This window comes from Arvicanthis niloticus, chromosome 8 (assembly GCF_011762505.2).
Source record: "Arvicanthis niloticus isolate mArvNil1 chromosome 8, mArvNil1.pat.X, whole genome shotgun sequence".
Taxonomy (NCBI): domain Eukaryota; kingdom Metazoa; phylum Chordata; class Mammalia; order Rodentia; family Muridae; genus Arvicanthis; species Arvicanthis niloticus.
In genome coordinates this window covers 38,165,780-38,190,546 of record NC_047665.1, presented here as the reverse complement: position 1 = coordinate 38,190,546, position 24,767 = coordinate 38,165,780, and the positions used below count along the sequence as shown (strand labels likewise).

Genomic DNA, 24,767 nt, shown 5'->3' with positions numbered 1-24,767 from the left:
GTGCATGCTGAGTTTTATAGCCTGAATGGTCTGTCCATCATGGAGTCAGTTATGTTAGTGTCTGGGCTCCTGTTATATAATATGTGTGTATTATAATAATCATTTGCGGGAAATAGCAAATAGGCTGGCTCAAAGTACTCTTATAAGATGAATGTTCGGGCTGGTGAGATGGCTCAGCAGTTAAGAGCACTGATTGCTCTTCCAGAGGTCATGAGTTCAAATCCCAGCAACCACATGGTAGCTCACAACCAGCCATAATGAGATCTGATGCCCTCTTATGGAGTGTCTGAAGACAGCTAAAGCATACTCACATAAATAAAACAAATAATTAAAAAAAAAATAAGATGAATGTTCACCATAAATGTTGAACGAAGCACACAGATATTGCTTAATAATCAGTGACCTTTGTCATACTGTTTGCAACTGGTTTAGTTGGGAACAATTTGGAGCTTCTATATCTGTTAAAGATTTCTATAAGGTATTTCATTCCCTTCCCATGTGATACTTTTGGTGCTGTTCAATAAAAGCAAAACCTAAGTGCCTAATTAGAGAAAAAGACACATATAGGGACAGATTCACAAGACAACCTTCAGGAAGGCACAGAATTAAACTCCTACAAGAGACAGGTAGTACAAAAGCCACAGGGAGCGTGACATAGAGAATTCCAATCTGGGCTTGCTCTTGGTTAAATGACACCAAGTGACAGTGCTTTGATTTCTTTACTTAATGTGACACTGATATATTGCTGTGACACTGAGTTTGTCATCAGTGCATTAAAATACAGTCTCTCCTAATTGATTATACTAACGTTCTCAAAAATCAAACACGCCTGCTATAGTAAGTCTGCTTATAGCTCTGAAGGGTTCCATAAAGTTTGAACTGCTTATCAGGAGCACACTTTTGATATACTTCCACACTCACTGGCATTGTTGCTTTCTGGGACTTTCCTTCTATTTCTCTGTATAGTTGAATATTCTAGAGTCAACTGGTCAGTCAATTGTAGCACACTCAACTCCAACACCACATAGAAGGTAAGGAAACTAGCCTTCACTAGGACACCAGCTGTATCTACCTGGTTTTTCCTTGAGGATGTCCACATTCACCCAACACTTATGTGTTTCATCCCCAGTGAGTTACTCTCTCTGTCGATCTAGTCAAGACCTTTCTTCTTTGCCTATCATCATAGAAACAAGGGAAGAATTACAGGTTTCTATGCCACAGGATACCATATACTTCAAGAAGTCTGATTGTGAGAAGGTCTGATTGTACTTTCAGGGATAAATTCTTATCAGAATGTACTCCTACAGTGTCCATTCCTTTATTTTCTGCTAAAACTTCCTTCTGCAAGCTGATCATGCTGTGGTCATTTGAATGAGAATAGTCCTTCATAGGCCCTAGTGTTTGAACACTTAGTTCCGTGTTGACGGTCCTATTTGGGGAGCTGATACAGCCATGCTGGAGAAAGTACACGGCCTAGGGTGGGTGTTGAGAGGAGCTGATACAGCCATGCTGGAGGAAGTACATGGCCTAGGGTGGGTGTTGAGAATTTGTAATCTCAAGCAACTTCTTGTTATCTCGCCTCAAAATTAAAATTGAGCTCATCACATAGGCATAAGGGAGAAGGAAGCTGCCTCAAACCAGAAACTTATTTCTTACTGGAACCAGACTAACCGACCAGAGAGTAGTCAGGGAGATGTCATCAGAGTTATTAAGGTCAGGGCCTGGACACTGGAAACCCTAATATGCTAGAGCAGTCTCAGTTGGGCAATTAAAAAAACAAAACAAAACAAAACAAGAGATAGAAAGAAGCAGAAGGAAATTTATTCTTTGAGACCCTATTAAAAAGACTTCATTTAGTCTGTTTTTGGGGTACTGACATAAAATTTAGGAATAAGCAGACGACAAGGCATACACATAAGTAGGCATTCCTGTCCAGGGTGTGGTCCCGCCCTCTTTGGCTACAGTCTCCCTGGCAAGTGGCCTAACAACTTGTTATCTTGTATGAAATCTCTTCCTGGGAGACAAATTCCTCCTGTGGCTGGCACAAGGCTTCTGCCTTTTCCTTTCCCAGGATAAGACTCTGGGGAGATTCCAATTCCTTGAGCCAACAGTGGACCTCAGTATCTCTTGAGTCTTTATTCCTCCATTAAGATCGTCAGGGGTTAGTGGGCCTTTCTTGCCCCATGCTTCTAGGATGATCCCTGCTCTGACAGAATTAGGTCCCAGCCACCAATGGACTCCGTGTCTATGAGCCCTAGTGAGGTTCTAATGGATGTGAGACTGGGGTAGAGGTAAGGATAGGAGGCTGGAATTGGTCCTGGTGAGTCAGGAGATAGCTACTTTGTTACAGGAAAGGCTTCTTCCCAGATGGCTTGTACTTTTGAAGACAGCACTTAGACACCATTGACAAAGGCATGGTGCTGTGCCAAACCTTTTTAAACTCTGCATTACCATTTGACTTTAGGGATGTTAGCAGCGGAATGACCCAGGTTCTAACAGGACTTAGTCCCACTCCACATAACCTGATTTCCAAAGACTCTTGTCATTGTCATCTCTTTTGAAGTTGAGACCAGGTCTTGGGTTCAGATTCCATCTTAGAGAATCTGACCTAAGGTTGAACTTGAATTAACTAACAAGCCAGCACAGTTTCCAGGTTACTTGCCAACAAGTTGGTGCCTGGCACTAGTTTCTAGGTTACAAGCCTGCCCCTGGCATTCCACTTCCTAACAACTACCAATCAGTAGGAAAGCAGAAGTTAAGTTTGTGGTTTGGCTCCCAGCACCAGCTAATTATGTTAAAGGGCAACACAATCCCGTGATGCACCCCCCCCCCCCAATCAGATGTGTGCCAGGCTACCACCACCCCCCCCCCCATCACCACTTACTTTATGTAAAACCTTGTCCAGCTGAGAGCTTCACTCTCCCATTCTGCTGTATCAGAGACAGAGTTTGGTGTGGTTCAAGTTTGAGCTTGTAATAAAGACTTTAATGTGATTGCATTCTAATCAACTCCATGGTGGTCTTTTGGGGATCGTGAAACAGGCACGACAAAGTAACAACCAAGAATCTATGTAAGAAATAAGGCACTGATGTTCCAAAATGTTTTTTTTTTTTTTTTTCTGCTCATTGACTATAGAAAATGAATTTGAGGTCACTGTCAGGAAGTCTCTCTCACACACACTTCTTGGTTTCTTACAGAGCTCAGACACAACTCTCCCTCCTCCCCAAAGCAGACATTACTTGTGATCTGGAAAATTCCTGCACTCCAGCACCTTCCCTCTGACCTGCTCACTCAAGGCAAGGCCATACCCTCTAATTTCACCTCCCTCTCCTCCTTTACATTTTCTCTATCTCCTTCAGAGACTCTGGCCCCATCCTGGTTACAGGCTTCATCTGTAGCGTATTTCAGTCTGTGCATACAATCATTAAAAAAAAAAAAAAAAAAAAAAAGAGGGTGAAGAGTACAGACCTTTTGTTAATCAGTACTGTGCTATTTATTATATGGTTTACAAGGCAGGGAAGGCACCTTGCAGAAGCAATTCTGGGGTTCTGAATACTCACATGTGCACACTCATCTGTGTCAAATCCAAAGTATATATGTTGCTGAGATCCAAGTCTAGGCAGCAGCTCCATCTTGGAGAGATCTGGCAAACCAGGCATAATACTTTCCCCATATAAAATATGAAAAAAAATTATGATGTGGGAGAATAGGACATTCATTATCTGGTACAGCCATTGGGGCAGAACTCTCAGTCCTGTCCTGAGAGTTACTGACATGAGCTTTAACTTTAAATAGTGGGGGAACTGGGCAGGAGATAAGTCTTTGTCACACTGTGCTGTAGCAGATCACCATTTCAAGTCTGGTTTTACAGGGCCTCAGAAGGTATTGTGCGCACTATAAAGTGACTACCTGTATTTAGGAGGTCAACTTTAATGTTTAGCATCAGTGTCTTAGTCACTATTCTACCACTGTACAGAGCCCCCATGGCCTGTTTTCCTTACTCATTAGGCACCTGCAGGCTGAGGGAAAAGTCAGAGCTTTTCAGTACAGTTACTAAGTTCTTGTTACATACACATATCTGGAGACCCCTTCCTCTTCCACGACCCAACTTTCTGGGATCTTTGAAGTAAAATCAGTTCGTAAGCACTCAGTTGTATTATATATAAACCAATTGAAAAGTATGAAGCTCACTAAGACTTATTTGTTAAGTAAAAATAAACAAGTTATTTCATAAGATATTTAAAAGTAGACTTCAATACTTCATTAATATGAATAAAATGTAATAGTATTTAAATATTCATAGATATTTAAAACTAGAAAAGCTGGTCTAAAACGATACAGTGTAGGGATCTTGATTGGGTCCATTTTCTCTTCCAGTTATATTTAGAATTAAAAAGCAAGCAAAAGTCTTGAGTGTAAGAGCAGAGGCTTTTCAAACACTGCAGACAGCAGCAGAGTCAACCATTGAAGAAAAGTGTTCACTGAGGGTAAGGAAAGAAACACACACAGAGCCGACATAGAGCAAAAGACCCTCTACAAAGCAGAAGGGGACTCATGAGCCAAACAGTCCAGTCTCTCTCTCTCTCTCTCTCTCTCTCTCTCTCTCTCTCTCTCTCTCTCTCTCTCTCTCTCTCTCTCTCTCTCTCTCTCTCTCTCTCTCTCTCTCTTTCTTTCTCTCATCCTTGAGGAATTTTTCTCTCCTAATTTAGGGTGAGCTAGCTTGAATAAAGGTAGAATGGTTGATCTGCCTACAACTATTGTGTAACATGTCCTTTGTATCAGGCCACAAAGTTGTTGAACTAAACCATCAGCAAAGGCTTACTGGAGGGAGAAAGGCCTGCCAAGCTATTGTTTTTAGCTACCATGCATTTGTCTCAGGTCAGGAGGGTGAGGAAGAAGCTGTCATCTTAGAAATTTACTACCTTTATTACCTAGCTATGACCACTTTCCTTGTCTGTCTGAGTATCAGGGGATCTGTCTAACTCCTAATTTCTCAAAATAATATATGCAATCATCAGCACAGTGCCTGGTATCCCACGCATGACACCTGTGCCTTGTTACGACTGTATACCCCGATACACTGCTAATGCTTCAATCAAATACTTTTCCCTATTTCTTCTTCTAGAACTGGAGACTAAACCCAGTGGCCATGAATGTGCTAGACAAGAACTCCACAACTGAGCTGCTCCCCTAGACCGTTTCTTCATTTTTATTTTGACAAGGGTCTTGCTAAGTTGCTCAGGTGGCTTGAGACTTGTTCTGTAGCCCAGACAGGCTTTGACATTGCAACTCTACTGCCTTAGTGTCTTGAAGAGTGGGGATGACAGGCCTGTGTCCCAAGGACTGGCTGATAGTATTGTTTATAAGAGGTTGTCTGCTTTCCATCAGGAAATAATCCAGTATTCTCTTATAGATGGCATAGACTGTGGTTATCTTGATAAAATAAATGTCAAAAAGGAATAAGCATGTTTAGCTCCAGAAGGTGCTTGTGTTCACAGCTTAATTCTGCACTTTCCCTTATGACACAGTTAAAGTGACTTTTCCGTGAAACAACCATTTCCTCTTTTGGTGTCTACTCTAAACTAACAGGCATAAAATATAACCAGTCTTCTACTGGAACCCAAGGCGCTATACAGGAAGTTAGCCGTCTTACATAACAGCTGTTTGAAGAAGCAACATAATTCCTCTGAAGTGAAGTTCTTCTGGGGAGGGGGGCTCCTCCCTCTTAAGAAATCTGAATCATATGTGGCAGCTAACACCTGGAGTCCCAACAATTGGGAAGTTGAAGTTTGAAGCCATCCTGACTGAAATAATTCTAGGCCGGCTTTGGCTACAAAACAAGATGCTGCACCGCCTGTTTGGAAGCGCCATGGTCCCCTTTCAAGCCTCCGAAGTTCAGTAGCCGCTAAGCAACAAGTTTGTGGTCATTTTGGGGGACTCCACCCAAAGAGCTGTGTATAAGGATCTGGTGCTCCTGCCCCAGAAATACACACTGCTCATTACAGCTTCTCAGTTAAAAGCTAAGGCGAGAGAAGCTTGGCAGCCATGCCAGTATTGGGTGGGTGCAGACCCTGGCCTGACAAGGACCACCTACTTGGCATGGATCTGACCGTCCGGGTGGGAGTGGGTGGGCAGGGTCAGCTGGTGATTGGGGGCCAGCTGGGAGAGCTGCACAATGGGACACAGTACCTAGAGGTCCGCCAATTCTGCTCTGTTTCTGGCCATCACCTTGTGTGCTTCTACTTCTTCACCCGTGTTTACTCTTAGTACCTTGAGGATATCTTGGAGGAGTTGTCATATGGACCTGCCCCGATCTAGTGATTTCTCCAGACATGGTAGCTGCTCCATGGAGAGCCACAGGGAGAACTTGAAACGAGTGTTTGTACGAACAAACCAGGTTTTGTCAGACTCTTGTCTGCTGGTGTGGAACTTGACAATGCCTTTTGGGGAAACGTGCCATTGGGGGTTTCTTTCTGCCAGGCTTCAGCCCCTGGCGGGCTCTCAGGATGTGATCGGGAGGAATTTCTACAGTATTACACTAGCTGGGAACCACTGTTTTGACGTCCTAAATTTCCACTTCCATTTCTACCGTGTTGTACATCACCATCACCAAGATGGTGTCCATTAAGACCAGCATGCACACTACCTCTCACACTTACTTCTGCCTCATGTGCCTGGGCTGTGGAGCTACACAAACATGGCCGTCTCCCAGACCCATGGATTGAGGATTGGCCAGAGGTGGATTATTTATTCCAGGGAAGCCATAAGCAGCCCCCAGACTTCAGAGAGAAGCTGGTCTTGCCCCTGCTCCCACTTTTCCATTTGCCTCCCCCCATGTCTTTTCCTTACCCACGTCAGCCCTTACCATCTCCCTTGTTCTCACCTCTGCCCTTTATCCAAGGCCAGCCCTTTCCATCCCATGAATTCAAATAAAATGCAATGGAGGACTTCTCAATGCCAGCATATGGCCTTGGAATAAACTTTGTGCCTGGCTCCCTGCCACCATCAGTGTCTGGTCCTGTCTCCCATGGTCAACAAGGGGGCCCAGTGGTCCACTTAGGCAAATCATGTTGTGTTCTGAGCAATCCCTACCATGCACCAAGGATCGGGGCCCATGCAGGCAGCGACTCAGACATCCAGACAGACTGATCCAGACTGACATCCAGACAGGACAGATGGGACATGCCCATTTGGGAACATGGCTTAGGTGGGCAGGATCTTAGGTTGGGACTAGAGATGCCAATGGCCCTAGAGGGTTTGCCTGATAACCTAGCTGTTGGGTCGGGGTATTGTTGTCCATTGCTGATATCAATAAAAGTATGGAAGGACCAAAAACAGGTTTGATGCCATCCTGAATGAATTAAATAATTCTAGGCCACCTTTAGCTACTAAATGAATGTCACAAAGAAAGAAAGGAAGGAAGAGAGAAAGAAAGAAAAAAGAAAAAAAAAGAGAAAGAAATGCCTGTTGTAGTTTTCTCTCTGACAGAAGGCTCAATTTCAAAGACAAACAAACAATAAAAAACAAAATAAGCATTCAGAGTGGAATTCTTGATTCAGCCTCAGCTTCTCACCCTGTCATAGTTATAGGTTGTCAATCTTGTCATACTCTATGTGAAAGGGTTTTAAATCTGCTGAGTAATAGTGTCAAAGTGAATGATTAGCCAGCTGACGCTTGAACCTGGAATTCCATATGGGGTCTGCCAGTACAAACATCTGCAATTGCAAAAGCCTAGTCTGAGGAAAGAAGCAAGCTGCAGGGGGAACCGGTTCGCTGCCGCTCTCTTGAGCAGCTCTCCTCCCCCTGGACAACTTCAACCAAAACCCTTCGTGTTCAACTCAGTGTCTAAAACTATTTAAAAGTATTAGTTAGCAATGTGATATGGGTTGGGTTTTGTTTTTGTATATGTTTTAAAAATTGTTTTTTATTAATTTGTTCTTGCTATGTATTCTTAGCTGGCCTCCTGAGTTCTGGGATTGACAGGGATCATGCCTGGCTTGAATGTTTTTTTTTTCTTTTTCTCTCCCCTCCACTCATGTTTTACATAATTTGTGTTGTTCCTTTCAACAATAACAAAATAGCCATGGGGTGCCCATTCAGTTGGACTTTCATATGATCATGCTTTATTGCAGCCTGCTTTTCTTGAATGTTGGGAATTTGACTCAGGGAGGGGATGTGTGTTGCAATCAGGTGTTGGGCTAATCTTGAGCCCACTGTTACAGTTATGAACCCTTTGTATCTCCATGATGGACACATTTATTATCACGATTATTGATAGACCTTAATTATGAATTTTATAATTTTCTCACTATAAGACAAAATCTGCTCTTGCCCCTGACTAGCTGGATGGAGGTCAGGGCTGAGACGTAGTTCTAGATCCTTCTTAGAGACACTACTGAGATGGAGCCAGGATGCACTACCAAAAGGAATTTCTGCAGAGGTTGGAAGCAGAGTTAGAGTTTAACTAAAAGATATTTCAACACATGTTTATGTGCTGTTAGCAGATACACGTAGGAAGATAATTACACCAACTGTATATATAGAATTCTCAACAGAGTGGTGCTGAAGTGACTTTACAGTGGTCACATGTATGACTTTAGTGACTGTAATTAAGTTGGGTGCTCAGGGACTTGATGAGATCATAGGGCAACTGCTGATTTGTGTATGTAAGTCAACATATTGGGTGGGATTATAGTTGATAAGGTAAGACCGTAAGGCACAAAGATTACACAAGTTTCTTCTTTCTTTATCTCTTTCTTTATCTCTTTCTTTCTTTCTTTCTTTCTTTCTTTTTCTTTCTTTCTTTTTTTTTTTTTTTACTATAAATAAAGTTTATATTCTTCTTTGTTAGCTTCTAAGACAGTTGCAGGTTCATAAAAGGGCAAGGCCTATTGGAAGATCATATGTATTCAAGCCTGGAGCGTGGTTCATTGCTTACTTGAAACAACTCGCTATAAAAGGAATATTGTCTCTGCATAGGCAACCTCGGCAGCAAATATTGCCAATTGAGCTACATTTGTTGACTTTTAGCTCTCAGACTTCAACTAGACACACGGTGAGGGATTGTTTTGCCTTGTGTATCTCTTCAACCGCCTGTCTTTCATTTTCTGTTTCTCTTGTTTTGCAGGAGAGGAGCTTGTTAGCCTACTCACTGTGGCCATTTTACTTAAAAAACAAACAAACAGCTTGCAAAACAACAACTAAGAACTGATTTAATAACTTAAATCAAGGCTCTGTTATTAAACTCTACCACCTTATAAAGTGACCATTGTTCCTGGTCACTCCGCTGTGAGCTCTTTCTCACAGGCAGCATCGCTTATATTTTTTTGAGGAGAGCTCCATTCTCCACTTCCTATGGGAGAACGGACTGCCTGGCTTGCTCTGTCAGTCCCTAAGCCCAGCGGTTCCTAGGCTCATTGTGGTTGCCGATGTACTCATTGTAGAAGGAATGAGCCAACATGGATTCTTCAGTCACTTAAATAAAAGAGTCCAGTTCATTTAATTTCTTCTTCCCATGTTTCCTGCCAGTGGAGAGACTGCATATCATGAATTTCCAGTTTGTCATAAGGATTATCTGACAAACGATGTTAATGACTTTTGAAATGGATAGAAAAATAAGAACCTAGCCAAAGATTAATGCTTATCTAGGGCAAGTGAAATTTGAACGGCGTCTAAGGTGGCATTCTTGTTTTGGACTGCCATCTAGTGTCTACGAAGGCAAACAGCATCACATGGCTGTGATTCCTAGAAAATACAAACTTCACACTTACATGTATTTATGGGGGTGAAAACGTATCCAAAACTAAATAGAGTAGTAAGTAGTTGATTAGTAGGGATGTGTTTTTGCTTTGTGTAGTTGATATATAGAAATTTGAAAGTCATATCTTGTTCAAATTTGGTTCAACTGATGATCTAGCTCATTATGTATTCCAAACTGTTCTTCAACTTTGAAGAATCCTCTTACCTTAGTCTCCAGAGTCCTGGGATTACAGAAGTGAGCAATCACGCCTAGAACTAACTACTATCTATCTATCTATCTATCTATCTATCATCTGTGTTTTGAGAAGATCTCCGTTTAAGTATTGGCTGGCCTGTTCTCTATGTCGAACATCTTGACCTAGAACTCACAGAGACCTGCCTGTCTGTTTCCTGGGTGCTGGCATTAAAGGGATGTGGCACCCCTCATGGCTTTAGCTGAAAAGTCTATACCTATTTGAAGTGTATGTGGTTCTGGAGGCATGGAATGCGAAGAATGCTGCTGCTGTGTTGGAGAAGTCTCAGGTTCGGGTTTTCCTTTGCTGAAATGTTAAGGCTGGGATTGTAGTGATAGCACTTGGCAGGATGCTGTTTGCTGGGATGGCCATGTTGCTGGAAGGGCCTCTTTTGACTAGTGCTCATTTAGCTGTTCATGAGCCTTAATGACACTCACATCAGCTTACTCAGGCACTAGTTTGTATACAGTTGTTTATGTGCAATATTGTAAGTCAATTTTTATTTTTTGTATGTTCATCTGAAATATGTTATTGATTCACAAGTTCCATAACAACCTATAAAACATGGTTTTATTATTATTATTATTATTGGCATCTTTCAAATGATGAAACTGAAGCTGGGGCGGCTTAATTAACTCATTCAAGGGTAGGCAGCTGGAAAACAGCAAGGCTGAATTTAAGTCAGATAATCCATCTATGAGCCAGGGTAGATTGGCCCTTGAGTAATATACAATGCTGCTTTGTTTTGTAAAATTATAAAGAAAACACAACTACTCATGTTAGTCATGAAAAGTATACTTCATATATTTGACTGCTACAAATCTCAGGTCAGTTAACTTGATAAGAATTTGGTCACATCAGAAGTTCTATTTAATGCAAGCAGATTGTGGTTAATGTGGGAGTGCATGCAGGTTGCGAAATACCATGGTCTTGTCATCAAAGGTATGACCTGCCTGTAATGGAGGAGGCAGGGACAGACGGATTGTGTCTTCATAGGCTTGTAAAAGAGACATCGAATGGGGTTCTGGTTCTGTTGAGACAGACCCTTATGTGGAGAGCCATAGACTTGCGTTCTTTACTCATCTACTGGTCCTCCAGTGCATAACTACATTTGTTTTCACTTGTGCAACAAAAGCACACACACACACACACACACACACACACACACACACACACTCCTTCCCATCTGTGATAGTCCAGCACCACCTCCTCTTCCTAGGGTAACACCTGGGTTCTTGGGCCTTTGGGATGCATCTGAGAAATACATCTGAGAAATACAAGTAATCAGAAAGAAGGAAACAGCTGGTTTGTCTACTCTCATCCATCCGTCAGACTTGATCAGTTCTCATTGATCTCTTCAAAGCAAGGCAGGGACAACCATTCTCAGAATCAGGCCCACAGCAGAGCATTTTCACATCTTAAGGATCTAGTGGGAATAGCTGTTAAAGGAGCAGTAGCTGAGGGCGCACACCCTGAAGCTTGAAGGGGAGCACTCATTACTTAATCCTCACTATCTTCTAAGTCTAAGTTGTTGCTCAGGAACTGGGTATCGTCTCTAGCACACGCATGGAGGAAGTGGAATTAAAACCAAGCCTGCTTGCTTCAAAGCTATGTCTCTCCATCACTGGCATCACCAGTAAGTTGTAATCTCCACCCACACACAACCTTACATGTTTTGGATCAGTTTGGTATGGCCTTTTGAATGGGCTAAAGCATAAGAACTTTCCATCTGATGTTACATGGCTTCTTTCTATAGGAGATAGAAATTTGTAGTGTAGATTATATAGCTTACATATGAATAGCATATAAATGCATTTAATTAAGTTTATATCTTAAATGATTATTAAACAAATCACTGTTACCAATTATCAGATTACTTAATTTAATACTTAGCTTCAATACCTAAAATGGTCCATATAACAGATTTAGTATCTTAACAGATTTTCAGAGGGCTTACTAGATTATTGGAGTAGAAAGGGCTTGACATTTAAGAGCTTGAGGACTCCTGTTCTAAGCTATTCTTGTTTGTTTCTTTTTGAGACAGGTTTCACACAGCCCAGGTTGGCCTTGAACTCTGTCTTGAATTTCTGACCCTCCTGCCTCCCTATCCCCTGGGCTTAAGCAGGTCTCTTATTTTACAATTTCACAGCTGCATTACTAATTACTTAAGGAAAAGGTTTAGTCCATTCATTGGCCTCTGACAGTTCTTTTTCTTTCAGAATTTTGTTTTCCTATCAAGAATTTTTGCCCTGAAATGCTTATCTGTGTCTGTCCTAGCAGGCACTTGGCCTTTAGAGGAGACAAGAATCTCCTGGCCTTGGATGATTGCTGCTTATGTTCACTGTAGGTGTTCTATGCTTAAATGAATGCTCAGGGGGTGTCTGGTGCAGTGTGTCCACAGCATGTAGTCCGGGATGACAAAATCATGTCTTAGCACATTTAACTTTATATTTCCTACAAAACAACCATGCGAGATGATGCCTCGGCTTTGATGAAGGTGATGATCTGACTTATGTCTTCCTTTTGTGCCTTCATTGTAAGGTTAGACTGAGGAGGTATAAAAAGTGTATATTGTCAGGACTGTCAAATTTGTATCTTTGGAAGGTGAGCTTAAAGTTTTGAAACTGTTTTAATGTCCTTTGAAAATAAGTGGGGGCTTGGGGGAGGGGAGAGGAAAAGGTGTATCCCAGGGCTCTGTTGGCAATTCCAAAGTGTCCGGGGACAGTTTTGCATTGTGTCTCTTTTTGCAATTCTCTATTTGCTTTATGTCCTTTCTTTATGCTGTTATGGTGTATGCCAATTTCCCCATTGCATTTGAGGGTGCACTGGGGCATACAAGTGCAAGAGGTCTTGGTCCTTCATGAACTCAAGGTATCAATGGGGAAAACATTGTAGCAAAGATTTGATCTTGTAACTGGTGGACATCTGCCTGGAGAGACTGGGAAAATAAGGTTATTTGTAGAAATTACTTGTATAGTTTTTACTTGTGCTGCCAACATTGTCTGCCTCACAATGGACCAGTTATCATTCATCATTTTGAGGCAGGCATTGCTCATAATGTTGCTGTGGATTTTAGCATCATCCCGAGATGAGTTAGGAAAACACAGGTTTCCATTACTCCAAGTTGGAATCGGTACTAACCTTGAAAAGCTGCTCCAGCCAACCTCACTCTGGCATGTTAAAGGGAGGAAATGGAAAAGAAAAGGTGGAAGCCGCATCCCTTAAACTTGTCCTAAACACTCTCACCCTCCTATGAGTGTATCTTGCTGTTAAACTTTTCTGTCTCCACCTTCTTCTGCACATTCTCTACATGTTTAGTTCTACCCACCACAGCAACACAGCCTGAAGACATGGCTGGACAAAACCTTATCTCCCTGCAACCTTCATCATACAAACAAATATATGAGATCACATGACATCATCACAACCTTTCATTAGTGCCCTCATTTTATTGGTGTCTATCCAGTGATACTGAACCTAAAGGTCATATCCTTAATCTAATCTTTTGCTTGGAGCACATATGAATAGAAGTTTTCTTGCTCACGATCTTATTCAACTCACTTAAAAAAAAAATCTCAGCTCCATTGGACACTTATTAAGTCTCAGGTTCCTTTAAAGTTCCACATTTTATAGCTTCCATTTAAAGGGTGACATCTGAAGATTCTGATTGGATGACCTTAGGACAGTCTGACTAATCAAACATCAGCATATAATTTTCAAACTATTAAATATATGACTCATATATAAATACTATATGTGGTAAGTTCATATATATGTTAAAGAACGATGGAACTCATTAGCGAGTAAGCAAGCTGGATAACAATTTAGTTCAAAGAAGAATATAGGAAGATAAAGTGTGTATTTACTTGGAGAACGAAAGAGTGCTCAATGAATACTGAAAAATTAGAGATACAATTTATTATTGTACAATACAAATATAAGTTTCAGGGTTATCTTTTCTAGTGCAAACAACTAATTTGCATCTATACCAGGCAAACTTTTATTGATTAATTGCATTTTAAAAGCTATGATTTGATTGATTTGGCATCACAAGACTCAAATTAACAAATCCAGGATTTAAAAATAATTTGACAATTTACAGTGACGGGATGAAGAAGAGCAAATTGAAGAGCTAGAACATACACAGCCATTTTCCTGGGGGAGATGAACAACTATCAGATGAGGAGGGCATTCACTCATTTCCCATGTAATCAGAGCAAGATGACATGCTCTCATTTCTTTTACTACAGCATATTGGTATCTTGAAGGTGTTTCCGTTGTATATTTTCAATAACGCCTTGCAATTCCCATTTCAGAGTCCAGGAAGGCAACTCTTAAAGTGGTTCTACTGCTAGCAATTCATCCATCCTTAATCCCATTAGGCTGTTAATTCCCAGAGAACACAATCCTAGGAGATGCTGTTTGCAACTGCTAAACTAATGTTATTACATGAAACCACAGGACCATTCTCAATCTTAGAAAACATGCTTTGTTTCACAAACATCCCTGAACTTAATTTGTATAAACTTGTAACTTTACCACAGGTTAATGCTGACAACCTCACCACATGTTTTTATGTAGACATATACTTGAACAGAGATTTCTGATAAAATTAGGAGAACTTCCTTTGCCCGATGTATTAATTATACTGGCAGAGAGTTTACCTTGCATTTTCTTTAACAACAAAACCACGTTGTAGTTATTGGAACCAAAGGCTGAAATATAAAGCTGAAAAACAAAGCAAAGTTAACCAGAATACAGATGACATATTCAGAGGAACTGAGAAGAGGTGACATACAACTGTCCACTACAGATGACATGATAATTGGTATTACCTTATTATTAAAATTTGCTACATTTTCTATTTCAAATATTTAGCCTGGCCAAATCTATGACAAACATAACCCTTAGTAAAGCCAGTGACTTTACTGACATCTGCACCTTATAGTCTCCAAGTCTAGAAGGTCCTCCTGTCCTAAGACAAACTATTTTCTAGATTAGAATTTCCATGCGGTGAAATTTATACCTGTATTGTTGCAAAATAAGCAAGTGTTTGCTCATTGCTTTAAAAACAGATCTTTCGACGATTCTAATTGCCATTTGGGGGAGAGGAGGGCTCATACAGACTTTTGGAGTTCCTTTCCCTTCTTATTATGTCTATTCTTCATAGTTAGACCTCTACCTTGCAAAACTCAGAGGGGAACCTGGAGCTCTAAAAATACAGCCCAATATTTCCCTTCATAGAAGAGAAAAGGGTGCCCCGCCCCCACCAAGGAAAAGCATTTTAAAGTCAGTGTCTTGAAATCAGATATTTAAATCCTAAGTCCCCCCACCACATGGTACACCCACAAGGCCTATGAACCCCCTCTTAACTTGCCCCAAGTGTTTTATACTGGAAATCCCAGTCCTAGTACGTGGTTGTGGTGGGTCTGTACCCAAGAAGTCACTAAGGATTTGTGTTACTTCCCTTGCGAAGAAACAGAATAATCGTGAAAATTTAGGCGGAAATCGTTTCAATTTTGTCCCTAAATTAAGAAAAGCATGTGCTCTATAATCCCTGAGAAAAAGAACTTTCAAGGGCAAAGGAGCGACCAGGTAATTTAGAAGAAAAACAGAAAGTGGTCTCTATCTACCCCGGACTTGCTTTGGAGTTGGGGGAATTAGGGACTCCTAGGCGCGTTGTCTTTAGGGATAAGGAAAAAATAAACATATATTCTGAATCCTGAGTCTTCTCGGATCCTTTACCGACCAAACTTGAGAGATTTGGTGCAGGACATTTTAATATTTTCTCCTTTTTGTGAAGTGTAACAAACACAAGTTGGGCGCAGCGCGGCTGCTCAGAGCTTGCCAGCCAGGCAGGCCGCCGGAGCACCAATCAGCGCGCGCCTGCGCTCTATATATACAGCGGCCGGGCCCGCACTACTCCATCTGCGTATTGCCATTAGTTCCTGACTTTCAGAGACTCATCATGTCGGAGACTGCTCCTGCTGCCCCTGCTGCCGCGCCCCCTGCGGAGAAGGCGCCAGCGAAGAAGAAGGCTGCCAAGAAGCCCGCAGGGGTGCGCCGCAAGGCGTCCGGGCCCCCGGTGTCCGAGCTGATCACCAAGGCTGTGGCCGCCTCCAAGGAGCGCAGCGGCGTGTCCCTGGCGGCGCTCAAGAAGGCGCTGGCGGCGGCGGGGTACGACGTGGAGAAGAACAACAGTCGCATCAAGCTTGGTCTGAAGAGCTTGGTGAGCAAGGGCATCCTGGTGCAGACCAAGGGCACCGGCGCCTCCGGCTCCTTCAAACTCAACAAGAAGGCGGCTTCCGGCGAGGCTAAGCCCAAGACCAAAAAGGCAGGCGCGGCCAAGGCAAAGAAGCCTGCGGGCGCAGCCAAGAAGCCCAAGAAGGCGACTGGTGCCGCCACACCCAAAAAGGCGGCTAAGAAGACTCCAAAGAAGGCGAAGAAACCAGCAGCGGCTGCTGTGACCAAGAAAGTGACCAAGAGCCCAAAGAAAGCGAAGGTCACCAAGGCCAAAAAGGTCAAGAGCGCGTCTAAGGCCGTAAAGCCGAAGGCCGCCAAGCCCAAGGTTGCTAAGACCAAGAAGGTTGCAGCCAAGAAGAAGTAGGCGGTCTCCTCTTAATCCCAAAGGCTCTTTTCAGAGCCACCACTCCCACTTAGGAGCTGTGACATTTGTGTAATTTAGGAAAGTTGCGTGGGACTCGACCCAGGCAGCCCTCGGCGGGATGGGTGGGGTTGGCCGGTCCCACCTAGAGTTGTTTGTGCTGGACGGCTCAGGAAGTACGTGCTGGTGCACCCTCCCACGACTGTCAACAGCACAAAAGCAGGACTTGCCGCTAGTGCGTATTGGACTGCAATGTGATTTGAAAGTTCCGCCCTGCTTGTGGGTTGGCTCACTCCCGCCCAGGACTTTAGTCCCTAGTTTCATTGGACGCCATCCCGAAGTTTGCGCTTCCTGTGTGGAGAAACGCATCCGGGACTTGTGGGTGGCTTCTGTGCTCAGCTTCTGTTGGTGTTAGCCTTGAAGTTTGGGAGGAGGTAGGGTGCTGGCGCTAACTGCCTTCCTAAATATAAAGACGTTTAAGGGATAGCTGCCGGAACGACTAGCCTGCTCAGTGAAGTTGGACTGAGAGCTGAAACGATTGTTTCTGGTATTTTTGGTTTGTTTGCTACAGCAATGGAGTGGTGGGTTAAACTGCGTCACAACCTGGGTCAGCCATCTTTTTTTAAGTTCATTACTATTACCGATTATTTTACTTGTTTCGCCTTATTTTGATACAGGAGAGTTGTAGATTAACATTGCCTCGGGTTCCCGAAGCGCTCATGTTATACGTGTGTCATCACTAAAGATCGGCCTCGCATAAATACTGAGGTTTCTTGGTAATAACTTTGAACAGTCCAAAATGTTAATAAATTTGCTCTGTTGAAGGTGTATGTTTCTAATAAAAGCTTTTAGTTTTCACCCACTGTTGGATTCTTTTATACCGGCAGCAAGGATTCAAATATTGTTTGGTTAACTGATAGCTTATAATAACTTAAATGGGAGATAACTAGTTCTCACAACCTTTTTGTTATTTTTGTTGCTGTCAGATCATCCCGACTCTCTACCCTCCCCGCCTCACTCCATTTCCAAGATAGGGTTTCTCTGTATAGTCATGGCTGTCCTGGAAGACTAGGTTGACGTTAAATCCGCAACACCTCCAGGCCTCGTCTCAAAATCTTTCAAGGCATTCCTTCTATATTTTAATAGTTAATTTGTTGTTAAGGGGACTGAACTGCTATCAGTTGCTCTACCACTGAAATGTGTCCCTGACACACTTGTTTTTACTTTTTATTTTGTGAAAAGGTCTCATCCTCTCCCAGCATGGTCTGAAACTTGTGACCTCCCTGCCTCAGCTTCCAGTAGCTGGGAATTCATGTCCTTGCCACTACACCCAGCTACTGTCATTTCCTTTGGCATTTACATATGTATTTGAAGATATCGTCTAGTGTCCCTTCACTCAGAGAGAAGCTTCTTGTTATTTTTATTGAGACTGTGTTAAAGCAAAATTGTGGAGCTAGACATTTTTTTAAAGCATATTTTTCTTTCTGATCTTTAAATTTTCTCCAAATATGTCCCAATATTTTTATCATAGAAACATCTTTATTGTTGTTGGCAATAATACGTTATGAAATTTGATTCCTTTAAGAACATCCCACAAAGTGGACAATAAAGCCACTTAGTTATTGAAGCAATCTCTGCACAAATGAATTAAGAATTTTAGAACAGGTCTGTCCATTGATACTTAAGAACAGATACAGGCACATATGTAACTTTAAAATCTAAAAGCAGTATTTATAAGGAAAAAAAAAAGAAACAGGTGAAATCTATTTTAAATCCACTACATCCAAAATATTGTCTTTCAATGTGAAATGAATATAAAGTGAATAATAGTCTATATTTTTGTCTCTTATGTTACATCTTTGTGATACATGTATTTTGTACTTGTAGTGCATCTCAGTCCCTGTTTCGAATATTCAGTTAGCTACCTGTGGGTGTGGAGACAATATAGGTAAATACAACTTTAGAATGACCTCAGACCTTTCCTCTACATCTTTGTTTATGATGAGAGTGTTTGAAAATGTGTTTTGTTAATAAGTCATATACTGAAATTATGAAGACAGAATATCTGATTGTTAGAATCTGTGAGTTCTTGGTGAGCTTGGTCTAATGAGTTCTAAACTAAGTAGGGCTACTTAGTTGAGACCCTGAATCAAAAATAAATTAATTAAAAATTAAAAGATGGGGCTGAGTTATAGAAGCAGTGGTCACCTGATGTCAGGTGACTGGAGCTTGTCTTCTAAGCCACCAGAAAGGAGAACAAGAAGAGTAAGAAGAGTAGAACTGAGCAAACTTGCAGGGATGGGCATAGATAAAAGTTGGGCAGAACTATGTTTTCCCATTCCTCCCTTCTGAGTTTCTCTTTCCTCCTGAACTGTTGTTACTGAAAATACCTCTTTGACCAGAATTGCATCACACTGTAGCTACCTGGAGATCTAATTGTGATGCTAAATATAGGTCGGGCAGGGTGTGGTGGTATGTTTGTAAAGCCTACGCTTAGGAAGGTCAGGTAGGAGCATCCTGAGTTATAGACCAAAACTGAACAATGGAGCAAATGTTGTCAGGAAAAAAACAAAACCTGTTAAGTGTGATGGCTTTTAATTCCAGCACTCTGCAGAAGGACCCCAGGGTGTCTCTGAGAGTTCATGGTCAGCCTGGTGTATATAGTAAGTTCCAAAGTAGCCAGTGCTATGTAGAGAGATTGTCAAAACAAAACACAACAAAACCAACAACACAAGCAACAACAACCAAAAGCAACACCAACCACCCAGGCAACAAACATGTTACTTCAAATAAAATGAGGACATGGGCATATAGGTCAGTGGTAGATGGCTTGTCTGTCATGGGAGATGCCTTGAGTTACATCACAGTAAATAATTAACTATAACCATCACAATAATAAAATGACAATAATAACAAAGCTCAAAGTAATGACACTATTCAAACTATCAACTACAGTGCACCTTCAGATATTTTCAATTCTACACATTTATTTGATTTCAGCACTCCAAAATTTAGACATATAATCATTCCAGGAAAAGATAATTCATTTTCTCGTTTTCATTCAGTGCTTCTTTGGGTTTCAATTTACTGGATTTGGATATTTAAAATTGATCTGAATATAGGGAATGTTGCATAAACATTTAGGTTTTTTGTTTTGTTTGTTTGTTTTTAAATACTTTCCCTTCCCTTTGTTACTAGAGGTGCACCTAAGGCCTTGTGTATGCCAGGCCAATGACCTCCCATTGAGCTTCATCTGCAGTCACCATCTGTACTTTTACATGAAATATTTTCTTAATTATTTGAGAGCTAAAAATTATAACCCACCCACAGTCTTTAGATGCAACATTACATTTCCTCACTTTTAAATTTTTAAGTTCTTTACTTTTTCCCCTTCCCCTCACAACACAAATCTTCCAATAGGTGACTGACTGCTCAGACCAATAGCTGTCAAAGCAGTCATTAATCTTGAGCCTAAAAATTGATCTGCTTAAGAAAAATTCTTTTCTCAGCTTGATTATGTGTATGAAATTTTTAGCAAGTATTCTCCCTCCATTCTTGAGTAACTCATGACCCATGAACTGATAAAGGTAAGAAGAAGGGAGGAAAAGAAAAAACATACATTCATATTTTGTAAGTTCGGTGTTCACAGAACAGACTAGAACTCAAAGATAGACTGGGAACTTAGAATGAATTATGGTAGCCCAGGAAAGTGGGGTTCAAGCTTCAAAAGATGACATGGTTGGTGACAATGTCTCAGACAGAAGTTCAAACCACATTGACAGCCTTGTTCTCTGAGTAAGGAAGGCCTCATGACACTGCCATCTCGACATCCAGAGTGGATTGCTCCTTTTCCAAGTATAAGAATGGAGATTCTTCCATAAGGAAAATTTATTCTGATTTTAGGTTAGAGAATCTCATGCCAAAACAGGAAACACTGAGGTGACATTCTTTTTTCTTTACAAGACTGTATCCTTCCTCACAATGGCTTTCTTTGTGTTTGAAATCCCAGCTAGAGATGTACAGAAGACAGATATGCAGGATTACACTTGGAAGAGAGCCAGGATTCAGGGCTGGTGGTAGTAACACTTACTGAGAGCTAGTATTTCATGTGCATTATCTTGTAGAAGTCAAACATCTATTTCCTAAGACCGTCTTGGCATAGCACATTGACGGGTGTGCTATTATTTCTCGAATCTCAGAGACTAAGAATGGAGGCTTGACAACATCAAGGATTCATTTAGTTGCTGATCTATTCTATAAATCAGTGTCATAGCTTCTATACAGTCATAATTTTCCACAAAACTATATGATCATATATTTAATTAAAATTTTCTAATTAAAAACCAAAAAGAAACAACTGAAACCTATCTTAATGCTGTCAACCATGATAAACAAATATAATTTCAGTAAATAATATGAAACTATTCTGTTAATTTTTTTCTCATGTGATGTCTTTGTAATCTAGAATGTACACTTGAAGTACAATTTAGACTAGACTAGCTAAATTTAAAATGCTTGTCAGCTCATATTAATAGTGTAAGGAAAAACAAGAATACATGTGTGGGATAGTATCTAGCTGTTTCTAAGGAAACAATAATTCTGATGTGGTCCTGAAGTTTAGAGAGAGTTCTTAATATCTGATGCCTTACTGCCTCACCCTAACCATGACTCCTCATACCAGTGCTGACAGAGTTTAGGGTCTAGTGAAGGCCAGTCTCTCACAGATTCTCCTACCTACCTTGGCACAGCCTTATACCTGAAACACAATCACCTTTGAAGAAGATGAAGACAAAAAGTTATATTTGATTATCCATTTTGGTACAAGCCTGTTTAGCAGGAGACTAATTGGATTTGTTTGTTGTGAGACTGGCTGGAAATATTTGCTAGCAGTTAACATCTCAAAATCCCTTAATAGGGAACATTGCTTTGAAATCTAGCAAAAATTCGAATAATTCAATTTAAGCACCATCTCTTTCCCTTTCCTCTCCCCACACCTGTTTTTTTTTGTTTGTTTTGTTTTTTTGAAACAAGATGTTACTTTGTTGCCCAAGCTGACCTGTAACTCACTAAACTGGGACACCCAGACCTCAAATATTTCATTATCTTGCTTCAACCTTGGTTCATGTGATTCATACCAGACTTGTCTAATGGGGTCTCTCTCTTGTAGATTCCCGGTTTTAACTTTTACTTTCTTCCTTAAGAACCTCTTTGTTTCTAGGAAGATGAAATTCAATATTGAGTGAATCTATAAAGTGTTCTAAAGTTATACCAGGAATTTCACTTGAGGAACATGTGTTCAAATTGCTTACAACTGACTCCATATGCTTTCTCCTTCTTCTTTTTTTTTTTTTTTTTTTTTTTTTATGGCACCCCCAGTCAAAGCATCAATAGAAAGCAGTTATTGCCCCAGTGCCAGAATCCAGAGAGTCGTAATGGAGATGAACTTCTGTGAAAGTGAATATAAACGGAATAGTTGCGGGTAGGGGAGTCGGGTGGAGAGGCCCTGTATGATTTGAAAAAACCAAAGCTTAGAGGCTGGTTTACTTGGAAGTTAATGAAAGCTGGATCTTCCACGTCTACGGCCCTAGATGGAGCTCTAGGCTTGTTGTCATTCTTGGTTTAAGTTGTGAGTGTAACTTTATTATGTATTGTCATTCTTCTTGGGTTTTGTTTCGTTTCTTTGGTTTTGTTTCATGCCGGAAAACGGCGGCCCATGCTTTTAGTCCCAAAACTGAAGACAGAGGCAGGCAGATCTTTGAGGCCAACTTGGGCCACAGATCAAGTTCTAGGACAGCCAGAGCCATAAAGAGAAGCCATGGCAGGAAAAACAAAAAAGAAAAACGGACAAGCAAGCAAACAACAAAGAACAATCCTTATGTGATTATGTTAGAATGGTGATGGGAATATTTGAAATTCTGGCTGGTAAATATCCAGTCATATTTATTTTGGATTTAGTGAAGTCATCTACAGGCATAACTGTATGTTGGCACGGTAGTAAAATTGTTGCCAGCATTTCAGATTAGAAACTTCGAGTAATACCCCTACAGCTCAAGGCCACATGCTCATCTCAGTTCTGGCAGTTACAGTATTAGATACCACCTGGTGACACACATTTTTAATTAGCTACAGGCATGAATATAGTGGAGAAAAAAAAATACCTGAAATAGAAGCTAAACTAAAAAGACTTTATATGGAAATGATAATCTTTTAAAAAGGACTCCAAACCAAACGCTAAAATGGACACTTAGGATTATAAGGAAACCAAAATCAATCTTAAAGTGTACAGGAAGCCAAAAATAATTACCTGGAAGGAGTGGCAATTAAAAGATTACAAAATTGGGCGGAGATCAAAGTGGTCATTACTTTAGTTAACCATGCAGTCTGATTCATAGGACAGCAAATGCAAATGGCTAGCCTTTGTTGAAAAATGAAGCTGAATACAAAACTGACAAGTACAAGTACCTCCTAAAACGACGGTAAAAGGCTACAGCAACTTTTGATGAAATTTTAGGTGGCTCTTAAAAGAGCCTTTTTGAAAAAGAAGCATAAAAACATCACGCCCTCTCCCCACGGATGCGGCGGGCCAGCTGGATGTCCTTGGGCATGATGGTGACGCGCTTAGCGTGGATGGCGCACAGGTTGGTGTCCTCAAACAGACCCACAAGGTAGGCCTCGCTCGCCTCCTGCAGGGCCATGACCGCAGAGCTCTGGAAGCGCAGGTCGGTCTTGAAGTCCTGCGCGATCTCGCGCACCAGGCGCTGGAACGGCAGCTTGCGGATCAGCAGCTCGGTCGACTTCTGGTAGCGCCGGATCTCGCGCAGCGCCACGGTGCCGGGCCGGTAGCGGTGGGGCTTCTTCACGCCGCCGGTGGCCGGGGCGCTCTTGCGGGCGGCCTTGGTGGCCAGCTGCTTGCGCGGGGCCTTGCCGCCGGTGGACTTGCGAGCGGTCTGCTTAGTGCGAGCCATTCTCAGGAATCAACACAGAAATGTAAGTGAGGAAAAATCTTGCCCTTAAATATACTTAGAAACATTTTGATTGGCCTTGCAAGTTTTCGAAAGTCGCGCGCCACAAATTCATTGGCTGGGTCATAGCCTGTGTGATTGGTAGCTTTAAGAGTATCTGATTGGCTAAATTGTTCCGACAGTCTCAAGTTACGTTTTGTCTTTGCAGAAGAGAAAAAAATTTTAATTGGTTAATGGAGTTTTATCTCCCTATGGAATCCCTATCCTCTTTCTGAATTGCAGTCATCACAAGTATGAGAGCTTTGACGCTACTTCATTTTTTGGTAGCTTCGTGTTTTATTGTTTTAACACGGTACAAAGTGTAAACCCTTGTAACTACTTTGGAGTTGGGGCAAGTAAAAACCATGACTCAGTAAATCTCACATTCATTGTCTTTAAAGGGGCAACAAGTTTGCCAAGGGCTGTGGATGAGTATTCTAAAGTTTACCAACTTCTTATATCAATACTCTAATATAAAAATGTTTTCGCTTGGTAGTAAACTGGACCTTTAACTATTAATATTCACTACTTAGGGCAGTATTTGTAATTTCTACAAAGAAATGGAGGAAACTATAGTGTTGCATTACCAACCAATCTTGTGAAAAGTTGGCTGGCTCTTAAAAGAGCCGTTAGGTACGTTGACAGTAAAATATTTTGACTTGCTTTCAATCTACTTCCCTTTGGCCCTGTGGTGGCTCTCGGTCTTCTTGGGCAGCAGCACGGCCTGGATGTTGGGCAGGACGCCGCCCTGCGCGATGGTCACGCGGCCCAGCAGCTTGTTGAGCTCCTCGTCGTTGCGGATGGCCAGCTGCAGGTGGCGCGGGATGATGCGCGTCTTCTTGTTGTCGCGGGCCGCGTTGCCCGCCAGCTCCAGGATCTCGGCCGTCAGGTACTCCAGCACGGCCGCCAGGTACACCGGGGCGCCGGCGCCCACGCGCTCCGAGTAGTTGCCCTTGCGGAGCAGCCGGTGCACGCGGCCCACGGGGAACTGCAGGCCGGCCCGAGAGGAGCGGGTCTTGGCCTTGGCGCGGGCTTTGCCACCCTGGTTTCCGCGTCCAGACATTGCTAAAGCTACGGAAGTAAGTCTATAAGGTACTGTTAACATACATTAAAGATTATGTAGTGTCACAAAAAGCCGCCGTCCTATTGGTCTAAATGGCCTTCGTCTCT

General features: G+C 41.8%; 3 protein-coding genes and 1 pseudogene across 3 annotated transcripts; 2 read left to right on the top strand and 2 right to left on the bottom strand.

Annotated features, from left to right (window-relative positions):
* Positions 1–5,869: 5,869 nt before the first annotated feature.
* Positions 5,870–7,223, top strand: LOC117713366 (PC-esterase domain-containing protein 1A-like; annotated as a pseudogene).
* Positions 7,224–15,903: 8,680 nt separating this feature from the next.
* H1-2 (H1.2 linker histone, cluster member) lies at positions 15,904–17,454 on the top strand. Its single transcript, XM_034511012.2, has one exon. The coding sequence runs from the start codon at positions 15,961–15,963 to the stop codon at positions 16,597–16,599; it is 639 nt and encodes a 212-aa protein (XP_034366903.1). The 5' UTR covers positions 15,904–15,960; the 3' UTR covers positions 16,600–17,454.
* A 5,313-nt stretch (positions 17,455–22,767) lies between these two features.
* LOC117714300 (histone H3) lies at positions 22,768–23,707 on the bottom strand. Its single transcript, XM_034511015.2, has one exon. It carries the CDS (start codon positions 23,559–23,561, stop codon positions 23,151–23,153), a length of 411 nt encoding a protein of 136 aa, XP_034366906.1. The 5' UTR covers positions 23,562–23,707; the 3' UTR covers positions 22,768–23,150.
* A 426-nt stretch (positions 23,708–24,133) lies between these two features.
* Positions 24,134–24,662, bottom strand: LOC117714305 (histone H2A type 1-B-like). Its single transcript, XM_034511020.2, has one exon. It carries the CDS (start codon positions 24,658–24,660, stop codon positions 24,268–24,270), a length of 393 nt encoding a protein of 130 aa, XP_034366911.1. The 5' UTR covers positions 24,661–24,662; the 3' UTR covers positions 24,134–24,267.
* Between the last annotated feature and the right edge of the window lie 105 nt (positions 24,663–24,767).

Bases quoted from the DNA above. Each gene is read 5' to 3' on its own strand.
- H1-2 (XM_034511012.2), top strand. From the start codon at position 15,961: ATGTCGGAGACTGCTCCTGCTGCCCCTGCTGCCGCGCCCCCTGCGGAG.
- LOC117714300 (XM_034511015.2), bottom strand. From the start codon at position 23,561: ATGGCTCGCACTAAGCAGACCGCTCGCAAGTCCACCGGCGGCAAGGCC.
- LOC117714305 (XM_034511020.2), bottom strand. From the start codon at position 24,660: ATGTCTGGACGCGGAAACCAGGGTGGCAAAGCCCGCGCCAAGGCCAAG.